The sequence below is a fragment of the Eschscholzia californica genome, unplaced genomic scaffold (genome assembly GCF_041429995.1).
Source record: "Eschscholzia californica isolate CP2 unplaced genomic scaffold, dmEscCali1.0.p SCAF_2, whole genome shotgun sequence".
Classification (NCBI taxonomy): Eukaryota; Viridiplantae; Streptophyta; class Magnoliopsida; order Ranunculales; family Papaveraceae; genus Eschscholzia; species Eschscholzia californica.
The window spans coordinates 57,866,058-57,891,193 of NW_028238309.1; the positions used below are offsets into that span (position 1 = coordinate 57,866,058).

The 25,136-nt window shown below is 36.5% G+C and overlaps 3 protein-coding genes across 3 annotated transcripts; all 3 read left to right on the plus strand.

Annotated features, from left to right (window-relative positions):
- The first annotated feature begins 341 nt into the window (after positions 1-341).
- LOC147559493 (pectinesterase-like) lies at positions 342-4,843 on the plus strand. Its single transcript, XM_086661396.1, has 2 exons — positions 342-1,646; positions 3,997-4,843. The coding sequence occupies exons 1-2, from the start codon at positions 614-616 to the stop codon at positions 4,689-4,691; spliced, it is 1,728 nt and encodes a 575-aa protein (XP_086517522.1). The 5' UTR covers positions 342-613; the 3' UTR covers positions 4,692-4,843.
- A 6,718-nt stretch (positions 4,844-11,561) lies between these two features.
- Positions 11,562-23,666, plus strand: LOC147559494 (pectinesterase-like). The gene is made up of 2 exons (XM_086661399.1): positions 11,562-12,713; positions 22,842-23,666. The coding sequence occupies exons 1-2, from the start codon at positions 12,623-12,625 to the stop codon at positions 23,534-23,536; spliced, it is 786 nt and encodes a 261-aa protein (XP_086517525.1). The 5' UTR covers positions 11,562-12,622; the 3' UTR covers positions 23,537-23,666.
- Positions 11,648-12,439, plus strand: LOC147559495 (pectinesterase/pectinesterase inhibitor 3-like). Its single transcript, XM_086659181.1, has one exon. The coding sequence runs from the start codon at positions 11,648-11,650 to the stop codon at positions 12,437-12,439; it is 792 nt and encodes a 263-aa protein (XP_086515307.1).
- Positions 23,667-25,136: the final 1,470 nt, after the last annotated feature.

Consider the following 25,136-nt stretch of genomic DNA (forward strand, 5'->3'; position numbering starts at 1 on the left):
GAGCGAGAGAAAGTATTGCTATGGTGGTGGCTAACCATAGGTTTTTAATTTTTTTAGTTGTGATATTGTGTGGAGGACGATTTTAATAATAGTCATTCTAATATTTTATTAAGGATAATTTGGTCTATAAATATTAAAACAAAGCATTCCCGGGAATGGGAATCACAAACCCACCCCACTCCCTGGGTTTGCTATTACCCCATTTTGAGGGAATTCTATTCCCCCGGGAATAGGATTCCCACTGCATTCCCGCGAGCCAAACAATATCAGGATTGTGATTCCCAGGAATCACATTCCATTCCCACGCGATTCCCGCGCGGCAAACATGGCATCAATGCTCTACTAAACGGCAGAAAACAATTTACTTACGACAATCGATTTTCTTACCCACTTTATGAGCATATCAAACAGACCCTACCAGTTAGAACTAATCAATCGAAATAGCTAAACTCCACCACTCACTACTTATGGTGGGTCTATTTCATCAAATCTAAGTTAAAGAAAAAAACCTTACCTTTATAAATTATCACTCTCTCTTGTCATCTAAAACCACAAATTCCGTCTCTCTCTCTCTCTCTCTCTCTCTCTCTCTCTCTCTAAACCAGAAACAACCATGCATAATCTTAACTGGAAAAAGATCAAAACCCCCTTACTTTCTTTCCTAACAATTTCAGCAACCATTTTCTTCCTTTTCTTTACTACAATTAACACACCTCTTAACAAAACAACCCTAAATTATTCCTCAAAACCCTTACTATCAAAATCAGAGTTTCACATCCATAGAAGACATCTTCAAATTGCTCAATCAGCTTGTGAAGATACATTATACCCAGAACTTTGTGTTTCAACTTTATCTTCTTTCCCTGACCTAAGTTCTAAATCAATCTCACAAATCATAGCTTCAACAGCTAATCACACAGTCTCCATTGTTAAAACCTCTGCTTCAAACTGTACTGGAATTAAAAAGAAACTCAAAAAATACTTAGACCCACTTCAGAAACAAGCTTTAGATGACTGTCTTGAGCTTTTTGATGATACAATTGCTGATCTTAGAGATGCAATTTCTGATTTACATACCCAAACCCTAAATAATTCTACAAAATATTACCACAATTTACAGACTCTGTTTAGTGCTGCCATGACTAACCAGTATACTTGTCTTGATGGGTTTGCTTATAGTAATGGAAAAGTCAGAAGACAAATTGAAAAAAGTTTGTATAAAATTTCTCATTTAGTTAGCAATTCTCTTGCAATGTTAAAGAAATTGCATAAAAAGAAGAAATCGAAAAAACATCAGGTGTTTCCGGAGTATGGTAAAATGGTGAACGGGTTACCGGGTTGGATGTCGAGGAAAAATCGACGGTTATTACAAGCTTCGATTAACCAAATTAAGATCAACTTGGTTGTGGCTAAAGATGGGAGTGGCAATTTTACTACTATCAGTGCAGCTGTTGATGCAGCACCTAATTCTACTAGTACGGGTAAATTTGTCATTTATATAAAAGCAGGGGCTTATTTTGAAAATGTAGAGATTGTGAGGAAGAAGAAAAATATCATGTTCATGGGAGATGGGATTGGAAAGACTGTTATCAAAGCTAGTCGCAATGTCGTTGATGGTTGGACTACTTTCCGATCCGCAACTGTCGGTGAGTTTAACTAGACTTTGACTTTAACTTCTTTACAAATTTTTATTCAGGCACAAATAAGTGATTCTTAGTTAGCACGTAACTATCGGTTGGCTAATTTAGAATATAATTTAAGACAACGTTACGTACAGTTGTATAAAGTGGAGACTAATAGGTAACCTATTCCAGATATATAGAAGTTGAACTGAGTCAATCTATCTATATAAGAGTAGATTACGTACAATACAAAAGAATTTGACATTCACTCCTAACCACCTATTGATAAATACGAGATAAGCCATAAGATTAAGAGTCATATGGTAATAGTGTGCTTAGAAACTATTAACACCAATAACATTTGAGCTAATGACAATAGATTTTGAAGAAGAAAGTTCAAAGCAAAATTTGTCTTTAATAGTCTGGTCCAGTCGTCCAGATACCACGTGCAAAAGCAAGAAGTTACCGACGCCTTTAATGGAGGAAAATAATCGTATTGTAGTACGAGTTGTGATGTATCAGACAGTCTGACACACACACAAGAACTGTCCAAGTTAATGATTGAATGGTTTACTTTTATGATCGACGACTCAAACAAGCACACGTCAGATGTTACTTTTTTAACAGGATAAGATTGGATCCACGTTATAAACGAGGAGATATTTATTTCAAATGGAAAGAGATTTGTGTGGTTGTTGCTGTAAGAGAGTTCTCTTTTCCCTTTTCCTTTTTATCAATCAAGAAAAAGAGAGTCCTGTTCTTGTTTCTTGGGTTAGAAAAGTCCATTTTTTGGGTCTCGCCCCTGCCAGATTTTTTCACGAAAAAAATCAACAAAACTATTTAATAGATAATTATTTATTTTTTCTTTTCCTTTTAATTAAACAGATCCAAAAATATATTTTTTTACACGCCAATCAAAAATCAAAATAATACTATATTAAGCAACAATTCTTCACATGACAGTATGACACTCTAAAATGGTGGGTAAATTTCTAAAGAACACTTTATAAAAGAAGAAGACGCTCTCTTTCCAGTAAAATGATAAACAAAATTTATCTCTCCTTTATAAAAACTTTGGTAGAAACTTTGTTTTAGCTACAACCCTTCTATACAATAGACTTCATTTTTATGGAATTTAGATAATTCCAAAATGAAATTAAGCCGTCTAAGATTTTAAAATGTTTATTGTTTTCTTAAATCAAACACAAGAGAGCCTGAATTTAGGTATCGTTGTTTCAAATAACCTCGAATGCCTTTTATCGTATGTTTGGACGCATGATTTTGAAGTAAGATTCCTATCATTAATGAGATTTAGTAGGAATTAAGATTATTTGTTATTTCAGCAAAAAGAAATTGATGCAGGGGCACCCGGCGTGGACGCTTTTGTCGTGGCCCTAACGGCCACGTAGGCCAACCGGCCATATTGATTAGTTTAGGAAGTCCCAAATTTAGTATGATTCATAAAGAATCTAGGTTCAGGAAATTATATTGTTTTAGTATTTCCAATAATTGGAAAGGTCCAGATTTGAGTCTATCTATTTAGGAAGTTGCAGTCTTTTAATTATTTAGGAAAGTCTAGTTCGAGTCTATCTAGGAAAGTATGTTATCCTATAAAAGGAGTTTCAGTCTGTCTTTTAATTTGATGTTGAAGAGAAAATCCCCTTGAGTTAAATAAAGTTTATCAGTTTTAGAGTTATTTTAATCTTTCTTTTAATCGTTCTTCGTTTATTTTATCGTCCTCTTTATTTCCGCTGCGTTCTACATCAGAAATCATTTGGTCTGTTTGGATACTAAAAATCTTAGGATTCTTGAATTCTTAAGTCATAAATTTGTACTGAACTTAAATTTAAGAAAAAAAAGAAACAAAAGAAAATAAATAATAAGCATAATACCAAAAAAATTAAGGTACTCAGAATATAACAATAATAAATGGAAAGTCGGGTGACATGTTTGGGGAGAATGCCTAGATCATACTACGGGACACCTATAGAAGTATTGGGTTAAAATTTCGTCACTTTGATTGATACAACTGTTCTAATCCTAAGGAATTTGATATTCGGTACCTAAAATAGAATAAAAATCTGTGTAAATTTGTTGGATCTTTCGACTAATATTACCTTTAAATTTCTTAAAGTAAGAGTTGTTGCTGTAGAAAATAAAAAGAACTTTACATATTATTATTGTACCTTCGCTAAAATTTTCTTGGCTCCACCGGGAACTATGTACATATAAAAATCTATTTAAACTTGCTATGGGGTCACTTATTATTATTTTGTTATTCTTCAAATTTGATCCGACTACCCCCGCTCTTAATGACTGGATAATGAAAGTAAATTAGGGCTTAACTGTTGAACTGTTCTTCATTAATTTGCAGCTGTGGTAGGAGATGGATTTATAGCTAGAGATATAACATTTGAGAACTCAGCTGGTCCAAGTAAACATCAAGCAGTTGCATTGAGAAGTGGTTCAGATCTTTCTGCATTTTATCGATGTAGTTTCGTCGGTTACCAAGACACTCTTTACGTTCATTCTCTTCGACAATTTTATAAAGAATGTGATATCTATGGTACTGTTGATTTCATTTTCGGAAATGCGGCCGTTGTCTTTCAAAATTGTAACTTGTATGCAAGAAAACCAGATGCAAATCAGAAAAACATCTTCACTGCCCAAGGAAGAGAAGATCCAAATCAAAATACTGGCATTTCGATACTCAATTGTAAACTTACTGCTTCTTCTGAGCTTATACCATTTAAGTCCTCATTCAAGACGTTCTTGGGTCGGCCATGGAAGAATTATTCAAGAACTGTTGTTATTGGTTCGTTGATCGACGATGTTGTTGATCCAAGTGGGTATTTAGAATGGGATGGTGATTTTGCTCTGAGTACACTTTATTATGGTGAGTATATGAACAGAGGAGTCGGTTCTAATACTACTAATCGGGTAAAATGGCCTGGATTTAGGGTTATAAGCAATGCTAGTGAAGCTAGTAAGTTTACAGTAGAGCCTTTTATTCAAGGAAGTGAATGGTTACCATCTACTGGTGTTCCATTTTATCCTGGTTTGAGTTGAAAGTATTCGACCTAGCTAGTACTTAGTTTCATTCCGAAGTATAATAACCACAATTCTTTTGTGTAAAGCCTTTCTTAGATTCTATATAGTATATGTTTACATAACTCTCTGGTTATTCATATTATACAATTTAGTAGGTGCACTTTCCGCCACGCTATTGAGGGTTACTTTCGGCAATTATTTCTTTTAACTCTTGACTGTCGATCTAAGCAATTTTAGAGATGTTGTTAATGACGCTTTCTACAGCGTGTTACCCACTTATAACAAGTTAAATCACAAGTCTCAGCCAAACTATCCACAAAAGGAGCCAAAAAGAAACATTAGCCTTTGTTTTGTTTATGTTTCTTGATTCTAACTTTGCACCATTTGTGTTTAACCTTTCTTGCAAATTAGTAACAAAAAGATATTCTCCTCAAAGTTGGTAAAAAATGAGGAAACATATTTGTGTTCAGACACTAACTATTGTTTGGATACTTCATCAGTTTGAACTTCAATTAACAAAGAAAGATACCGAGCAGTAAGTTGCGCATCCAACCCAAAACTATTACTAGAAGCTCATTTCCACTCCCATTCAACCCAAAACTATTACCAGAAGCTCGTGTTGACTCAGAAACGACTCGAGGTGACTCATTTTAAATGGACCATGTCCGGTAGGGGGGATATAGATACTAGCCCATTTTGGCTCGGCCCATTAAGGACACCACTCAACAAAGTTGCAACTAGTAAGGAAATGTTTTGTATTAGTTTGTTGAAAATTGGGCTTTAAACCAAATTGAGCTAAGGCCAGGTTATTACATTAAGTAATGAGGAGTTTAGTGAATTGTAAAAAAAAAAACTATTTTTTAAATGACCCCCTACTTCGTGACTAGCTTCCCGCGTAGCCCCTTACTTTGTCAAAAATATCCAGATGGCTCCATTTTTCTGCTATCGTTAAATGTATGTTAACTCTCTCTCCTCCATCTCGTCACCTCTCTTTGTCACGTCATCCCTCTCGCCACCTCATCATCTTCTCCGATAGGGTCGTCGACCGACTAAAATTTCCGATGGTCGGTCGACGACCTTCATACTTAAAAAAACATTTTTTTTCTTTCTCACTCTCTTTCTATCTGGCCGGCGAAGGGGGAAACCCTTCGCAACTCGTCGGTCTGGGAAAAACCCAGACCTTCGAGATCTGGGTTTTCCCAGATAAAGTAGGGGGCCATTTGGGAAATAATCCAAAAAAAAAAGGTTCAAGAAATGAGATTAGATGCTTGTTGTTTTTTATGAAAAAAAAAGGTTTTTCTAGAGAGAGAAAGTAAAAAGAGAATAGTGTAAAAGAAGCTTGAAGAACAAGACATATGTCTAATATGAATCTTGTGTTTAAGGTAAGAACTAACTTCAATATCTAGTTTATTATTGTGAGAGAACTTTGTATGTTTTGCTTATTAGATTGTATAGATCTAAAGAAACTTTATTCTACAAAAATAGGACTTCGGTCAAAGAGATATGAACGCATAGTGGCGAAACAATCGAAACTGAGAATGGTAGGCACCTCAAAAACCTCATAGATGTTTTGGTGAGGAAATGAAAGCTAGACAAATATGTCAAGCGAGAATACCGATCTCAAACGTCCGAATATAAAGTAAAGAGGACCTTTAGAAAAGGAGGAGTTGGTTCAGGGCTAGACACTAAAACCCATTTCACTTCTGCGAAGAATAATTTGGGAAACGGGAAAGAATCCTAAGAAGATTCAGAGACCGTGACAGTAGAACCATTAACACCATCGCTAGGGGTCCAGCGTCAGGAGGAAACATAAAAAACATCGTCGTAGATATGAAATGAAGCTGGGGGACCACCCCCTCCCCCCCCCCCCCCCCTATACAGAAAACTTGAAGTCGAGACTCCTCCAATTACTTTCATTGACGACGACTTACTCTTAGTAATTACCTTGCACAACGATCCTCTGGTGGCCACTGTAACAATTGCAAACTGGAGTCTAAACTGAATCATGCTTGATACATGTAACTCAGATGTCATGAGCAGTGCTTGCTTCCAATTGCTGGAGGTGAGCTCGAATTATTTACAACACATTCTTAACGGGGTTCGGTGAGAGTCAAGTACTCACAGATGGAATAATCAAATTATCCTTGGCGATTGGAGAAGGAGGGCAAACATGGTAATTTATCTTAGTCAGCTTATGCAGTCTCCGCGTCCCCCTCATGTAGGCGTTTCCCTTGGGGTCCTTCGGTATTTAAAAGAAACCATCGGACATGGTCTTCTTTTATCTTCATCTAGCACACTCACTATTTCTGGGTATACAAACTCTGATGGGGTTAATTGTCCCCTCACTCGTCGCTCCACCACTACGTATTTCACCATGCTCAGTTCGAGTCCGCTCTCTTGGAAATCCAAAAAACAACTGACAGTGTCTCGATCTTCGGTTGAGGCGGAATACCATGCCTTGACTGCTCTAACGGTTGGACTTCAGTGGCCTAGTATCTATTTCGCGATCTGTGCATCTCCATTCCTGGACCCCTCATGGTCATGGTGATAACGAAGACGCTCTGCACATTGCGAGCAACTTTGTTTTTCACGAACGTACAAAATATATTGAGTTAGACTGTCATTTCGTCTATGAGAAATTAGAGGCAGGTGTCATCTAAACATCACATCTTCGTTCCACTAATCAGATTGTTGAGATTTGTACCAAACCTCTTGGATTCGACCAGTTTAGTTGTTTAGCTTCAAAGTTAGGCTTGTGTCAGATCTCTTCCCCAACTCCAACTTGCGGGGTGGGGTATTAGACGATTGGTCAAGCTGAGGGCCAACCTCCATTATTATCCAACGGCAGAAGACTATGTACAATCCAACAGATATTATTCAACGTAAATACCTTTGTTCCAATTATTTTGTGCCTCTTTAATATTCACAGTAGGGCTACAAGAAGTTGCTTATTTTGTACCCCTTTCTCTCAGTTGCTAAACAGATATGGCTTACAATAGAAAATATTGAATGTGAAACACTATAACTATATTTTTCATATAGGGCATAAATGACTACTTGAAATAGTGGAACTCTAACCTCCCCAAGTGGGAGTGTAACCCTAGCAGCCTATCAGTCGCCTTTTCCTATTACTTCAGCATTCACGAATTCTTGCCTCCGTGACTTCGTCTAGTTCTTCTATCGTTCTGTGTCATTTCTAAAGGAAAGACAAGCATAAAGGAAGAAGGGAAGGTTTCCCAAGCTTCTGTAGAAGCTGGTTCACGTAGCATTAACAAAGAGATGACGCCTTCTTAAATTAAAGGGTCAATTTCTTCAATCATTCTGGACCATCCCCAACACTTCTAAAGCATTAGATTTAGCAACGAGTAAGTTCAACTAGATTGACTGACTGACTAAGATAAACAAGAGCAAAGCTTTCATTTCATTACCTTCACTCTAGCTCGATTCATCTCGTCACTTATATTAGTTTCGTAGATTATAGTGATTATCTGTAGGAATTTCTAATTCCACCTATGTATCAGATGCACTATTCATGCCGTTTCAGTAATCGCGGTTTTAATCGACAAAAGAAAAATTAATCCTATTTGGATCAAAGCCTAACAGTGTTACCAAGCAAAGGATGTCCACTAATAAGGTGGATGGAGGACTAAAAAGTTAAAATTGGGAGGAAGACTGATACTTCTTTATGTCGGTGCACCCAACACAACAGTAACCTAACGAATATATGCAATAATTCTTGGCCCCTAGCTAGGAATGAATGAGGCATGTACGAGCCATATCTATCTATTGATGTTATTTCTTTTTCTTTTCTTTGCTAAGAACGTTTGATACTACTTTAATATCAAGTCGTCCAATATTATATCTGTAAAGAAATAAGTCATTTTTGGAATATGCTTAGGGATCAGGATAATTTTAATCTAGCTGCTTATTGTGTCACCATTCTCTGGTTTATTTGGGAGGATCATTGCAATCTTAGAAGGAATTCTGTGGGCAGCTAATTGTACTCTCAAATTCATTTATATTGAAAGTAACAACTGACAATCATAAACCACCACCAAAATCCAGCTCACAAGATTCAATTGCTGACAAACATTAATGTTACAAAGATCAAATAACTAATTCGGAATTTTCTCGAGTCAAATAATGTTGTTGGGCTTTAGGCCATGTCTTGTTGGGCTATAGGCCCGATTCTGTTAGTGTTTGAGTGGGCGGTTATCGAGCTTATCACATCTATGATGTATCAAGTGCCAAATGTAACGACATACGTAGATCGTAGTCGACTTCTTAAAAAAAAAAAAAAAGTTCTCTTCTATCCTGCAAAAAATTAATTCTCAAGTTGATAGTCTTGCAAAATGGATTAGAACAAAAAAGCGATAAGTGGAGCTAATATCACCATAAGAAAACTAAAACCCTATAAATTGGGGAAAACGATAAGTGGAGCTAATACCTAAGGAAAATAAACGCAGCCTGTGTGACTAGTCTAGATAACATGTCCAAGTTGTTTTGCTATGAACAATGTCTCGTGTTTATCAAGAACTATGTTTATAAAAAAAAAAACTATCTAACATTTAATTTTCTGAAAAGGATCCATGCTTATTTGTCACAAGAATTTCTGAAAAGGATCCATGGGTATCTGTCATGAGAGTCATATGAGGGGCATTGGTATAAAGCGTAACGGAGAATATCTTTGGTTATTTAGTAACTGGATTAATAAAAAGAGTTTTATGTAATCAATTACCTGCATTCAATAATAGAAATAAATTAGTTGTTTCGTCAATTAAATCATGATTTAGTATTTAAACGACAGTCCAAACATGATGAAGCATTCTAAGTAGGCTTATCAGATACGTGATCTGGTAAATGAAACCCTACACTAAGTGAACTTAGAATAGATTCGTCATTGCGTCCCTAGTCCAGGTCGTTGAAATGGACAACAACGACTCAAGAAGACTAGCATGGGAGATTGACTGATAGCGCAATTTCATGGGCTATGAGAATTGGAAATTCTAGTCAATTACATGGGTGTATAATTGGGAATATACACTGGATAACCCAACATGAGAGTTTTTTCAATGAGTAATGAAATACGTCATGAACTCTAATAGACAAGATTGGGGAGATTCCTTAAAACATGAGTGATCCACTCATCTTATGTAAGGAATGTCAAACGTTGGTACCGCCAAACGTCGAGCCGCAAAAAGAGGTTATAAAAACGGATTACCAAGAATGACACGATAGACATGAAGTTAAGTGGGAGTACAAGACTGGATTATGTCCCCCTAACTAGGTTAGGATTAGTATCTGCGGGCCACTAGAGGAGAAGCAACTGAAAATGCGTGACCACACTCGAATGGATTAATGAAGTTAATCCTTCGCTAGGTCAGTTATTCTCTGGATCAAGAAAGTCTGAAAGGTACGACGTATCAGATGAGATGCGAAGTGACATGGAAATCAAGCATTGCACTTGTTCTAAGGACAAGTGGGACACTGAAGGATATATATGTTCTGTCTGAAGGAGTGTCCTTCGACCAAGGTAACAATGCGATCAATTTGTCAGCTAGGATAACGATGAACTAATCATGAAGATCATCCAATCCGGTCAAATTAGGGGTCGTAATGCTTTGTCAGAAGCCGCTTACAATCGTCGGATTACTTCGGTAATTCACAGCTAACATAGATCGGATCCTACCACGAGTTACACATAAGAGGGGTAGCTTGATCAGAGAGATTTGACTAGTGGGAGCTAGACTTAAGATGGATAGGATTCAACTATATAAGCCAAAAGGGTTCGAATGGAGATTCGGAATAAAGATAGAAAGAACCGGGTTTGAAAGAGGTGCCCGGAAGGAGGCTCTTAGGGCCGTCCATGTGATGGCCGACCAAGCTAAGTGGGTCGGTCAAGTCATACCCGTAGTGGGCTGGTTTGGACGGCCACACTTATGGGGAACCCTAATCTCCCTTAAAGGGTATTAAGGGAAATTCGGGATATTATCTTTTCTGAGGCTCTTAAGGAATCTTAGTTTGAGTGAAACTCAAATTAGGAATTCCCTATATAAGGACCAGTGAGGGTTCAGAAAAGGTGTGAAATTTTCTCAAGGAAAATCATCTCTCTCACACATCTTAGAGAGGAGATTTTAGAGGAAAAACACTCATTCTATCTAGCTAGTCAAGAAGAAAGGTTCTTCTCAACCTTCCATTAAGTCCTAGCAGATATTAAGGAAGGGAGATCAAGTTAACCTACTCGGTGTCTCAATTAGAGGAACGACAATTGGAGCTCTTGATCTTCACACGCGATTGGAAAGGTTCGAGGGAAAAATTGCGATAAAGGTTAGTTTTTCTCAATTCTAGTTCTTATTAGTTCTTGCATATGATCTCTGTTAGCTAGTGTCAAACATTAGATGTTTGAGATTCCGCTTGCAACACTAGCTAGAGTCTTAGAGATATATAAATCCCAACAGGTGATGCGAAGGAGAAGAAGAAGAAACATTAAAGATGGAGAAGAAAAAAAGGAACAGGGAAGGGAAAAAAAGTGGGTTGGGGGCAGATTTGGGTGCCTCCCCAGTAGGCACACAGTCCCTCTGGACTACAGAGTGCTTACAGGAACCCGGCACGAATAACAATTCCGTTAGGTGCCTTTAGCCGCTCACAAATCACTTAGTGTATAAGCACAAAAATTAGGAAATGATTACCCTTTGGGCCAAATCATTGGCCGGTTTTATGAGTTTTTGTACATTTTTTTTTTTGTTGAAATATGAGTTTTTGTACCTGATATGAAAATAATTGAACAGCTAGAACTAATCAATCAAAATAACTTCACTTCCACCACTCACTAATTATGGCTGGTCCATTTCATCAAATCTAACTTGGAAAAAGTTAAAATACCTTACCATTATAAAATCATGGTTCTCTCTTGTCCTCTAAAACCACAAATTATCTCATTCTCCCTGCTTTCTATCTCTAAACCAGAAACAACCATGCATAATCTCACCTGGAGAAAGATCAAAATCCCCTTCCTTTCTTTCCTAACAATTTCAGCAACCATTTTCTTCCTTTTCTTTACTACAATTAACACATCTCTGAAGAAAACAACCCTAAATTATTCCTCAAAACCCTTACTATCAAAATCAGATTTTCACATCCATAGAAGACATCTTCAAATTGCTCAATCAACTTGTGAAGATACATTATACCCAGAACTTTGTGTTTCAACTTTATCTTCTTTCCCTGACCTAAGTTCTAAATCAATTTCAGAAATCATAGCTTCAACAGCTAATCACACGGTCTCCATTGTTCAAACCTCTGCTTCAAACTGTACTGGAATTAAAAGTAAACTCAAAAAATACTTGGACCCACATCAGAAACAAGCTTTAGATGATTGTCTTGAGCTTTTTGATGATACAATTGCTGATCTTAGAGATGCAATTTCTGATTTACATACCCAAACCCTACATAATTCTACAAAATATTACCACAATTTACAGACTCTGTTTAGTGCTGCCATGACTAATCAGTACACTTGTCTTGATGGGTTTGCTTATAGTAATGGAAATGTCAGAAAACAAATTGAGAAAAGTTTGTATAAAATTTCTCATTTAGTTAGTAATTCTCTTGCAATGTTGAAGAAGTTGCATAAAAAGAAGAAATCAATAAAACATCAAAATGAAGAAGATAACTCAGTTGATAATGATCAGGTGTTTCCCGAGTACGGTAAGATGGCGAACGGGTTGCCTGGTTGGATGTCGAGAGAAAATCGACGGTTATTATAATCTCCCGTTAACCAAATTAAGATTAATTTGGTTGTGGCTAAAGATGGCAGTGGCAATTTTGCTACTGTAAGTGCAGCTGTGAATGCAGCACCTAGTTCTATCACTAAGGGTAAATTTGTCATTCACATAAAAGCAGGGGCTTATTTAGAAAATGTTGAGATTGTGAGGAACAAGAAGAATATTATGTTCATCGGAGATGGGATCGGAAAGACTGTTATCAAAGCTAGCCGGAACGTCGTTGATGGGTCGACTACTTTTCGATCTGCAACAGTAGGTGAGTTTAACTATGAATTTGACTAACTTCTTACTAACTTTAGTGATGCACAAATACATGATTCTTAGTTAGCTGGTAACTATCGGTTGGATATTCCGGATGAAACTTAAGACAACCTTATACACAGTTGTATATAGCGGTAACAAATAAGTTAAATATTAATTTTGTTATAGTTCCCAATTTGTGACCAACTCATCTGTTTCGTCCCTATAAATATTCTGCAGCTCGTTTTAGTTACTAAGGCCAAAAAAGAATTCAACTTTTTCGAGAAATATTCTTAGGGGCCAAACAGGCTCCCAAGAATTTTAAAACCATTAAAATCCACCTCATCTCTCCTTTTCTCCTCAATTTCATCACCTCTCTCCCACACTTCACAACTCTCTTTTGCCACCTCGTCATCTTTTCCGACGAAGGTCGTCTGCGGGTTATTTTTTTGTCGACCTTCAAACTGAAAAAAAATAAATAAATAATATTTCTACTTTCTTGTTCTTCTTCTCTAAGTTTCTCTTCATCAACGGAAAAAGTGGTATGTCACCGACATTCGTAAGAGAAGATGATGAAGTGGCGAGAGGGAGATGTGAAGGGGAAGAGAGAGGTGATGAAATGGAGGAGAGAAAGAGATATGAGGTGAATTTTAATGTTTTAAGTTTCTTGGGGATTAATTATATTTAGGCCCTTAAGAATGTTTCCGGAGATAGTTAAAAAGAAATAGTCTTTAGGGACCAAAACGAACTGTCAGACATTTATGGGACTAATACGAGAAATTTGACACAAGTTTGGGTTCAAAACGAAATTAACCCTTAAGTGAAATATTATGTATTATATTATATACATATATATATATATATATATATATATATATATATATATATATATACAAAAGTAACTCACGTATTGAGTTTGACAGTAGTCAACACTTAGTTGCTTAAGTGGTTAATTGACAGTGTTCAAATAAACTCTAAAATCTTGGAGATCCCAAGTTCGATTCTAGAAGAGGTAGAATTCATCGTTATTTAGTTTAGGTTATTAAAAGTATAAGTAATAAGTTTGTTGGGTTTTAGGCTCTTTAATATGTTGTTGACTTTAGGCCACTTTGATTGGTGGTTTAAATTAGGCGGTTATCGCATATCTTGATGATGTGTTAATGTCATGTATTCCCTAATCCCTCCGTCTCATTTTGTTTGAACTTTTGGGAGATCCAACTTATTAAGGATTTTTATTTATTGCTTCCTAAATAAATGTATTTTCCTAAATTACCCATATTTACTTTAGAGTATTACAATGAAAACTTCATTGAAACTAGTGTAGAACCAATAGAAATTTTTTATTAGTATTAAAAGTAAGGGTAGATTGGGGAACATCAATAAAACTAGTAATAAATGAGTCTTATTTAAAGTAAGTGGACAAACATTTTGGGACTTCCTTAAAAGGAATAAGCCAAACAAAATGGGACGGAGAGAGTAATAGTTAACGTAATCTATTTACAGAAAAGAAGAGTTAGAATTTGACCGTCATTTTTCAATCATCAGTTGATAAATACAAATTCTTTTTCTTGGTCTAGTTTTTTTTGTTGTTGAAAGTTGAAATCGTCCGGTTAATAGATTTATCTTGAACTATAATTTTATTTTCAATTTATTTCAGACCTTGATCACAATACTCCTTCATGTAAGTGAAATAATAACGAAGTTAAGTCATAAGATCAAAATTACTAATGTGGCTAAAAACTACTAACATTAACAACATTTCAGTCTGTCCTCATGAGTCATAACAATAGATTTTGAACGACAAAATTCAATGCGAAAATCTACTGAAGATTTTTAGTACTAGCATTATTGATTAGTGTGGTCCAAAATCTACTTGTAAAAGCAAGAGTTTCCCGACGGCTTTAATGGAGGAATATAATCCTGTTGGAGTACGAACGTTGATGTACACAGGAACAGTCCAAGTTAATGATTGAATTGTTACTTTTATGATCAACGAATCAGAGATGAACACGTCCGACGTTACCTTTTTTAGGTTTTTGGTATAGGAAGAGCACTATTTAGTAAAGGCAGTGCGTTAAAAAGATCAATTTGTGTATTTGCTCTTCCTTTACCAAATTAGTTTAAGGAGGGCGTTATAAGGATCATTCAATAAATAGTGCCAAAATAGAAGGACTTGGATAAAAATTAATAATAAATCTAATATTTTATTCAGTTGTAGTTTCTCTCACATAAACAACAAAAACCCTAATATCGTCACTACTATCAACATCACCATTAGTATTAAAAAACTTGCAAAATTTACCATCACTATAGTTTTAGTTTCGAGCTTTTAATGATGCGTCAACATCTCATGGATGAGGAACCACCGTTAATGAAGGAGGCAACCTACATCAAGAAAGAAGATTCCTTTGACTTATACGTAGACATCGACTAAAACGAACCCATCGACTTAAACGGAGTTATCGACTTAAACAAAGACATTTATAATGAAAATAATATGTCTCAGGTAAAGAAATATCATTTAATTTCTTGTCTTCCTCTATGGTTGAACAAAATTTTAAGGGGTTTAGGTCGTTTTTTTTTTCGTAAAGAATTTTCGGTTCGATCGACTGAAAAAGACAACAAATTCGTTAGGGTCGGCTGAAAAAGACAACAAATTTCGGTCTCAACGGCTGAAAAAGATGACAAATTTCGGTTAGGTCGATTGAAAAAGATAACAAATTTCGGCTGGTCCCGCTGAAAATAGCAATAAATTTCGGCTAAGATGGCTCAAATTAGTCTGTTTTTTCAACCGCTCTGGCCGCACTTTTTTAAAAGTTTCAGTTGGTATTCATGAATTTTTATTTATGCTAAGCGAAATTTATTTTTATGTAAATGTCACTTATATATTTTTTGAGTAACATCCTTGTTTGTATACTTCATTGCAACATTGATACTTGATATCTTCAAAAGTTACTTTAATTAGTGTTAAAACCCTAAAAATTTATGGAGAAATCAAGCAATAACAAGAATTACAAACTCTCTATGGAGATGAGTGTTGTGTTAGTCATCTAGGGTTTAGGTTTCTATCTCTATATCTCTATTTTTGATCGAATCAAACTGATTTAGGGCTTTTCTCCTTTTCAGGATGTTTATCTCTCTTCTCTCTCTTTGATTTGATCGAAGGTTTTAGGTCGAACAAGATTCTCTCTTCTCTCTCGAAAGTTTTTAGTCGAACATGAGGATACTCTCTTGTCTCTCTTTTGGTCCAAAATAATTTGATGGGAGGGACCAAAGTATAAATTTGAGATATTTTTAAAAAAATGTTCATCCCTCCCTATTCTAAAAAGAGTGCTCTCCCTATCTAATGCACTGCCTTTGCTAAAAATTCTCTTCCTAAACCAAAATCCCTTTTTTAACAGGATTAGATAAGATGTGAGTAGTCGCTGTAACAGAGACTATTCTTGTTTGTTGCATGGGACATGGGTAAAATGCGGCCATAAACTAGAAAGTCTTGACCAATTTGAAAGATCCAAAAACATATGGGATCATATTTGGTTTAGAAGTAGGGTCGTAATAAGTTTTTCTTCTTATAAAGACGTAAAGGTCAAGGCAAATTGATACAGACTAGCGTTACGAAATAGCTAGGGTTCTAAGTTGAGATCAAAAACTAAAGACTACAGATTAGCGAAGTATTACATCATTAATAGCCAAAACATATAATATTCATGCATACATATACGTCGCGATGGATAAATATCCGTTATTACTTCCTCGCAGTCCAAATAAATTCAGTTCCTGACATCAATATAAAACATTATAGTAGAGTTGTTTGTATATAGTAATATAATAGCAAATAGCTGATTTTATGTTACTTATTATCTAATTCAACTTAGATTTAACTAATATTCAACAATTAAAGGAACTCCTATGTTTATCGATACTTTTGTCTCTATCAATACTAGCAGAGTAGGGTTACCTCAATATGGTTTGGTATAATTTGTAAAGTAAACAAGTGTATAGTTTTTTTTTTTTTGATGAAATTAAACAAGTGTATAGTTGAAACTATAAAGCTATTGAACTGATCAAAACAAGGTTAGAAATTTAAAAGGCCTATAAAAATTTTAAGGAATAAAAAACCTACATTTTTTTGTTGAGAAATCGACTACGTTCTATGTTAATCGTTATAAGACATTGATGCATCATGAAGATGTGATAAGCACGATAACCTCATAAGTTATACCAAAACATGAAAGAGGCCGAAAACCCAACAATATGAAAGAAGCCCAAAGCCCAACAACTACATTGTTTATACAATTATACTTATAACAACCCAAATTCAATATTCTCCGGATTTACACTTCCGGTGGATCTAATCTGGGACGTCTGCATTGCAGAGTAATGCACTAACCAATTGGGCTACCAGTTGTTGACAAGAAAAAACTTACTTGAATCAACATCCAAAGATGTGAAGGAACCCCTTTTCTCCTTGTTCCTTCTTCCTTTCGCCTTTATTTTTAATTCTACCATATTCTTTCTCTGTAGCTCCCCTTTTTTCAGTTTCTGGCCTAAAGAAAGGAAAAGAAAAGGATAAGGCTTCTAAGGGTTTTGTTATTTAAGAGGTCATTTGCATGGTTATTTTAAAAATCTCCATTAGAGAGGATAAAATTTACAACGTCTGTAATTTGCCACTTAAAATAATCTTAAATGAAGAAAGTTTTTTTGTAGTCTTTCTTGAGTTTCCCCCTTGGAGATGCTCTTACTCTAGGCCATTACTACTATTTTGCTATTCTTTAAATTACATATACAAGCATCCTTTGAATTTGAATGTGACCCACTCTTAATGACAATTGTTAAATTGAGAAACACAAAGATAATTTAGAGTTCAAAGGGTATTTTTATTTATGTGGTGAACAATTATATATAGAGAATTACAATGGAGAAGTTTACATAAGAGAGGGAATTAAAATAAGGAACTATAATTACATGTATGGAAAGAACCTAAATCTAATTACAAATAGCAAGGAAGTAAAATCTTTTGTCTTCATTCTTCTTTCTATGTTGAGATAGTTGATTGGATTTGAGAGGCAATATTGCCAATCGCCTAATTACGTCATTACCCCCCCGCAAGTTGGAGCGGAGGAAGAAAGCTGAGTCAAGCCTAACTTGGGAAGTAACTTGTGAAACTGGTCAGAACCCAAAGGCTTTGTAAAAATATCCGCCACCTGATCGGTGGTGCGAACATGAGAGATCTGAATAAGACCACTTTCAAGCTTCTCACGAACAAAGTGGCAATCGAGTTCGATATGCTTCGTACGTTCGTGAAAAACTGGATTGGCAGCTATATGCATAGCCGCCTTATTGTCACAGAAGACCTGAAAAGGTTCTGGAATTGAAATCCGAAGGTCCTGGAAAAGGTATTTCAACCATTGGAGCTCGGCGGTAAGGAAAGCAAGGGCACGATATTCTGCCTCAGCGGATGATCGGGAGACGGTCGGTTGTTTCTTAGATTTCCAAGACAACGGACTCGCACCAAGCATTGTGAGGTAGCCGGTGGTGGAACGGCGTGTAATGGGGCAGCTGGCCCAATCAGAGTCAGTAAAACCCGAAAGTGTCAAAGAGCTAGAGGATGAAAGGAGGATCCCATGATCGAGGGTCCCCTTTAAATATCTTAGCACTCGAGTCGCTGCATCCATATGTGTTGAACGGGGATGATGCATAAATTGACTTAGATAATTCACTGAAAAGACGATATCAGGCCTCGTTACAGTGACATAGAGAAGTCGACCAATTAGACGCCGGAAAGAAGTGGGATCGTCTAACGGTGTGCCATCTGTAGGTAACAATTTCAAATGCTGTTCCATAGGAAATAAACTCGGTTTTGCACCGAGAAGTCCAGAATCACGGATAATATCTAAAGTGTATTTCCGTTGACAGAGGAAAATACACTTAGGGGACCTAGATACTTCTAGGCCTAAAAAATATTGAAGTCGTCCGAGATTTTTAAGAGAAAATCGTTGCTCGAGACGGTGTCGAAGGGAGTCAATTTCCTTGTTGTCATTGCCTGTAATGATGATATCATCTACATAGACAAGAATATAGATAGTAGTCGGACCATTAAAATAACTAAAAAGAGAATGGTCTGACGAAGATTGAGAAAAACCTTCGGCTTTTAAACCAGAGGAAAATTTGGCAAACCATTGCCTAGAAGCTTGTTTCAAACCATATAATGATTTGTTCAAGCGACAAACTCTAGTGTCACCTTTGTTGCTAAAACCTGGAGGAATGGTCATATAGACTTCTTCTTCCAAGTCTCCTTGGAGGAAAGCATTATTGACATCTAACTGATGCAACGACCATCCTTGGATAGACGCAAGGGATAAGAGGACACGAACAGTTACCAATTTGGCAACTGGAGCAAAAGTATCATGATAGTCGACACCTTCAACCTGGGTATACCCTTTGGCGACGAGGCGTGCCTTATAGCGTTCGATGGATCCATCCGAACGATATTTAATTTTGTAAACCCACTTACAACCAATGGGTTTCTTGCCAGGTGGCAAGGAAGTTAGAGACTAAGTATTATTAGTCTCGAGGGCTGAAATCTCTTTAGTCATCGCCTCACGCCATTCTGGAGAAGTAGAGGCGATTTTGTAAGATTTGGGTTCTTCCGTGGTGATGACGGAAGTCAGAAAAGCCTTATGAGAAGGACTAAAACGGTCGAAACTTATATAGTCGACCAGTGGATAAGGAGTTTGCGAAGATGTCGTTTCTGAACTAGAAAGAATATAGTCAGCCAAATAAGCAGGCGGATTCCTAACACGAATGGGTCGTGTAGGATTATCAGATTCCTCGGTGGGAGAGTCGAGTGATGAAGTGACACCGGTGGTAAAAGGCCGAGGAGAAGCGGAAGCAGAAAAGTCTGGAGAAGATGCACTATCAGAAGAAGCTACAGGCACCTCTACAGGAGATGATGAAGGTATATCCTTGCTGGGATCAGAGGGAGTCAGGGGCCTACCTGAAATAGGAGGCGTCGGCTCAATAAAAGGCAAACGAGGGGAATCGACCGAAGGCGAGGGAGAAGACTCGACTAAAGGTGGAGGTGGAAAAATATTGTGTCGCAACGGAGTCTGAAAAGTGTCGGGAGAAGGCACATGGTCATCCAAGATATTCAAAGGAGTAAAAATGTGTGAGTCAGATGAAACGTCAGTAACCGATTCAAAAGGAAATTTGTTTTCAAAAAAAGTTACATTTCGAGAGTCATAGAGAGTTTTAGTCTCTAGGTCATAAATGGTGTAACCCTTTTTTCCATAAGGGTACCCGATAAAAATTCCTGGTTTAGCTCGCATATCAAATTTAGTAGTAGCTTTAAGATTATGAGCAAAGCACAGACACCCGAAGACACGGAGGGTCGAATAGTCTGGTGGAGTATCATATAAAACCTCATAAGGTGACTTAAGTGATAAAATTGGAGTTGGCATCTGATTAATTAAGTAAGTTGCCGTTTTTAAACATTCACCCCAAAATTTGAGGGGGAGATTAGCTTGAAATCGCAGGGCACGAGCGACATCCAGCAAATGTCTATGTTTGCGTTCGACGACCCCATTTTGTTGTGGAGTATGAACGCAACTGCGTTGGTGGATAATACCATTCGACTGAAACCAAGACTGTAAGTCCTTAGTGAGAAATTCAGTTCCATTGTCGGAACGAAAAGTCTGAATAGGGCAGGTAGAGTTGGTTGCCGAATTAGAAGAAACAGACTTAATAGTCTTTTGATACTGTTTAATTGTGAAATTGAAGAAATATTCTAAATATTTCTTAGTCTCAGACTTGGACTGCATAAGAAATGTCCAAGTATATCTGGAATAGTCATCAACTAAGGTGAGAAAATATCGCTTATTTGTGAGCGAAGGAACAGGAAACGGTCCCCAAATGTCAGCATGAACTAACTGGAAAGGAAAAGTACTAACTGTTGTACTTTTCTGAAAGGGCAATTTAGATTGCTTAGCCATAGGGCAAATTGCACAGTCATGCGTGGAGTCGAAATGAATAAAATCAAATCGTTGAGATAAGTGTTTGAGGCGATTCAAACTTGGATGTCCTAGTCGGCGGTGCCAAATGTCAAGCGACTTATGTAGAGTAAGTGCTTTAGAGGTACAACGTAAAATATAGAGGTCGCCAATCTCATCAGCCTGTCCAATCAGACGGGTTGTCAAAACTTCCGTAAAGACGCAGTGGGTAGGTGAGAAAGTCGCAAGACAATTTAAAGATTTACATAACTGTCGTACAGAAATCAAATTAAACTTGAAACTTGGAATATGATAAACATTTTCTATATGTAAAGAGTCAGAAAAAACTACTTTACCGATATGTTTGACGGGAAGGGTGCTTCCATCAGGAATTTGAACGTAAAGTGATGGAGGAGCAAGTTCGTACGAACTAAAACACTGTAATGAAAAACAAACGTGGTTTGAAGCTCCACTGTCGATAATCCACGAAGTAGGGTGGATGGAAAGAATAGTTCCTGAGAAAAGTGTCGTAGCCGTAGGGCTAGGGTCACCAGTATCTATACCGGGAAAAATCGTTCTCCATGAAGGAGAAAGAATATAAATTATGGGTCGAGAAAAATTAGTTGAAAAACTCGAGAGAATAAATTTTAAAAAATTTATGATGAAATTGTAATGTACCGTAGTGGATGTCACGATATTTGTGAAAAAGAAGTTGTGGTTGTCAAAACCAGAAAAATAAAAATGAGAGAAAAATAGTGACACCAAAAGTGATGTTGTAGTTTTGTTCGTTAGAAAATGCATTGTTAAAAACATATTGAAGGAGAAAGTACCAAAAATAGGTTGTAGAAGTGACAACTCAAGTAATGTTTTCGTTATGTTCGACAAGAATATCTTTGTCGAAAAAATGTCAAATATTGATTGAGTGAACGATAACAAAAATAATGTTGTTGTTTTTAAAGTCGACAAATAAATCATTGTCGGGATGCTAAAATATTGAACGATTAGTAACAACCACAGTGATGGTGTCATGGTGATAGTCGACAAATGATGCATTGTCGGAAAGAATGTGTCCAAATTTGACACAAAAATTAACAACATAATTGATGTCGTGATTATAGTCGACAAGAGATTCATTGCCATAAAAAGAAGTCAGAAATAAAAGTCTGAAGTGAACTAGACAAATGTTGATATCGAAAATGAAAGTCAACCAGAGAACAAGCTCTCTGTTGTGTGAGGTAAAAAATCTAGATTAAAAAAAAAAATCTAGAGAGAGAGGTAAAGAATCTCTCCTCTGGTACACAAGAATGAAAAAATCAAAGGTAAAAAATCTCTACCTTGGTACACAACAAAGAAAAAGGCAAGTGCAAGTTGTGATTTTCGAGCACTGCTAGTTAGTTAATGGCATTAGTAGCCAAGCAAGTGAAAGCAAATATCTTAGGGTATTGGTCGAACAGGAAAAGATTTCCTGTTGGTGTCTTCCAGGAACCAGAACAGAACGTACCCAGGTCTGACCTGAGTTTGAAATAGACAAAACTGGTTCTGGAAAAAAAAATCAGACCTAAATTTGGTCTGGTTATTGGAAAGTGAATGAGAAAACACCAAAAGTATTAATGGGAGAATGTAAATGAGTGAGTAGCTGACCTTTGAAAGTGGGATGATTGATGATATAGAAGAAAAATATAATCGTTTAAGCAATGTTGATGATGATCGAACAATAAAGAAGGAAAATATAATCCTTAAAACAATGTTGATGATGATCGAACAATAAAGAAGTAAAATATAATCCTTAAGCAATGTTGATGATGATCGAACAATAAATCCCGAAAAAAAATCCTTATGCTCGTGATACCATGTTAAATTGAGAAACACAAAGATAATTTAGAGTTCAAAGGGTATTTTTATTTATGTGGTGAACAATTATATATAGAGAATTACAATGGAGAAGTTTACATAAGAGAGGGAATTAAAATAAGGAACTATAATTACATGTATGGAAAGAACCTAAATCTAATTACAAATAGTAAGGAAGTAAAATCTTTTGTCTTCATTCTTCTTTCTATGTTGAGATAGTTGATTGGATTTGAGAGGCAATATTGCCAATCGCCTAATTACGTCATTAACAATTTAGGGTTAAACAATTCTTTATTAATTTGCAGCTGTGGTTGGAGATGGATTTATAGCTAGAGATATAACATTTGAGAACTCGGCTGGTCCAAGTAAACATCAAGCAGTTGCATTGAGAAGTGGTTCAGATCTTTCTGCATTTTATCGATGTAGTTTCGTCGGTTACCAAGACACTCTTTACGTTCATTCTCTTCGACAATTTTATAAAGAATGTGATGTTTATGGCACAGTTGATTTCATTTTCGGAAATGCGGCTGTTGTCTTTCAAAATTGTAACTTATATGCAAGAAAACCAGATGCAAATCAGAAAAATGTCTTCACTGCTCAAGGAAGAGAAGATCCAAATCAAAATACTGGCATTTCGATATTGAATTGTAAACTAACTGCTGCTGCTGATCTTATCCCACTTAAGTCATCTATCAAGACGTTCTTGGGTCGGCCATGGAAACAATATTCAAGAATCGTTGTTATTGGTTCGTTAATCGATGATGTTGTTGATCCAAAAGGGTATTTAGAATGGGATGGTAATTTTGCTTTGAGTACACTTTATTATGGTGAGTATATGAACAGAGGAGTCGGTTCTAATACTGCTAATCGGGTTAAATGGCCTGGATTTAGGGTTATAAGCAATGCTGCTGAAGCTAATAGGTTCACGGTAGCGCCTTTTATTCAAGGAAGTATATGGTTACCATCTACTGGTGTTCCATTTTATCCTGGTTTGAATTGAAAGTTTCGAATTAGTTAGTAGTATCATTTCAAAGTTTAATTACCACAATTCTTGTGTAAGGCCTTTTCTATATTCTATGTAATATCATTGTCTGTACAATTGGAAAAATAAATTATCCAGTTTTTCTGAAGGTACTATTGGCAACGGTGTCTTCGAACAGCTGACAGATGATTTAAGCAGTTGTATAAACTATCCGCAAGTTTGTCGAGGAGTAGTGATACCGACCCGTTTTGGCTCGGCCCACGGGCACACTACTCAACAAGTGGTGTTTAAGCGGTCAGGTCGGGCTGCGTGTCGGGGCAGCCAATCCGTGTTGAAATAGTCTCAAGTCCGGTCCAACCTGGGTTGGCTACATCCTGACTTCGCCTAAGACCGGGTCAACGGGTCGGACCGAGTCATGCCCGCTCAGAAGGAGGCCCAACTTAAGAACAATACTAGATCCGAGTTGGCATGGGTCGTTTCCGGAAGGTCAGACCTGTACAGACCGGACCGGTCTCAGACCCCACCGGGTCGGCTCGACCTTTTAAGCACCACTGACTCAACTAATAAGTTCCAACAAATAGAGAATCTTTTCGGATTATCACTAGATTTCCCTTTTTTTATAAACTAATATCATTAGAGGTCGTGCCAACAACCATTGGTTGGAGTGGTTAGAGATTTAATCTTTCACCTCCGAGGTCAAGGTTTTGAGGCACGGTGACAACTCAAAAAAAAATCATTAGAGGTCGTGTGTAAAGCCCCTTAAACTAATATACTCCCTCAGTCCCAAAAGGAATGACCTAATTACTATTTTGGGTTGTCCCATGTTAGTGTCCTATTTCTAAAAATAAAAAAATGAATTTTTCGCTATTTCCAATAATACGCATTACTATAAATTTAATGACAACTTTATTTAAAGGCAAGTTCAACTTTTTCATTGTAAATTAAAATAGTTAATGAAGATACAATTGGAAAATACATGTTATTTTTCAAAGTCAAACACCAATTAATGATGTTCCCTTAATAAGTTGGGAAGCTCCCTTAATAAGGGAGTATCTTTTATTACATGATATATAAGAGCAAATCCGATATACGGGGTTCAAACTCTCGACTTTGGAAGCTCCTGAATTGTATGAATTCCTAAACTTTTCTAATTCTAATGTCGGGCTCCCAACAGGGGCTTCAAATCCCAAATTATATTCGTGTGCGATTTACGTGGATTGAATTTTGATTTCAGTTTTCAACTACAAATTATAGGTTCCAAATATATAATTTAGATTTGATATTATTGTAGAGAGAATTTGAAAAAGATAAACGACAAGAAAGAAATTGAAGAAGAATTTTAAAAAATTATTAAAGAAAAATTGATTTTAAATAAAATTTAAACAAAAAAATAAAATGGGTGCATCCTCTCTTTTAGGGGCCACCTCAATTATGACCGCTGGAGACCCTCAACAGTCATAATTTGGATCAGGAGCCCCTCCCTTCGAGGAGCCCAGCTTCTGGGCTCCCCTGTTGGAGCCCCAATCCAAGCACGTTGGGTTTGTTTGAAATGCTTCGGGGTGACGATCAAACTGCCCAAGTAAAACTTAACCGAATCAAAACGAATGTGTCAAATCGA

What these genes read in the sequence shown, in the direction of transcription:
- LOC147559493 (XM_086661396.1), top strand. Translation starts at nt 614, where the DNA reads ATGCATAATCTTAACTGGAAAAAGATCAAAACCCCCTTACTTTCTTTC. An exon ending in TTTCCGATCCGCAACTGTCG is followed by an intron (nt 1,647 to 3,996) that starts GTGAGTTTAACT and finishes ATTAATTTGCAG; the next exon opens with CTGTGGTAGGAGATGGATTT.
- LOC147559495 (XM_086659181.1), top strand. Translation starts at nt 11,648, where the DNA reads ATGCATAATCTCACCTGGAGAAAGATCAAAATCCCCTTCCTTTCTTTC.
- LOC147559494 (XM_086661399.1), top strand. Translation starts at nt 12,623, where the DNA reads ATGTTCATCGGAGATGGGATCGGAAAGACTGTTATCAAAGCTAGCCGG. An exon ending in TTTTCGATCTGCAACAGTAG is followed by an intron (nt 12,714 to 22,841) that starts GTGAGTTTAACT and finishes ATTAATTTGCAG; the next exon opens with CTGTGGTTGGAGATGGATTT.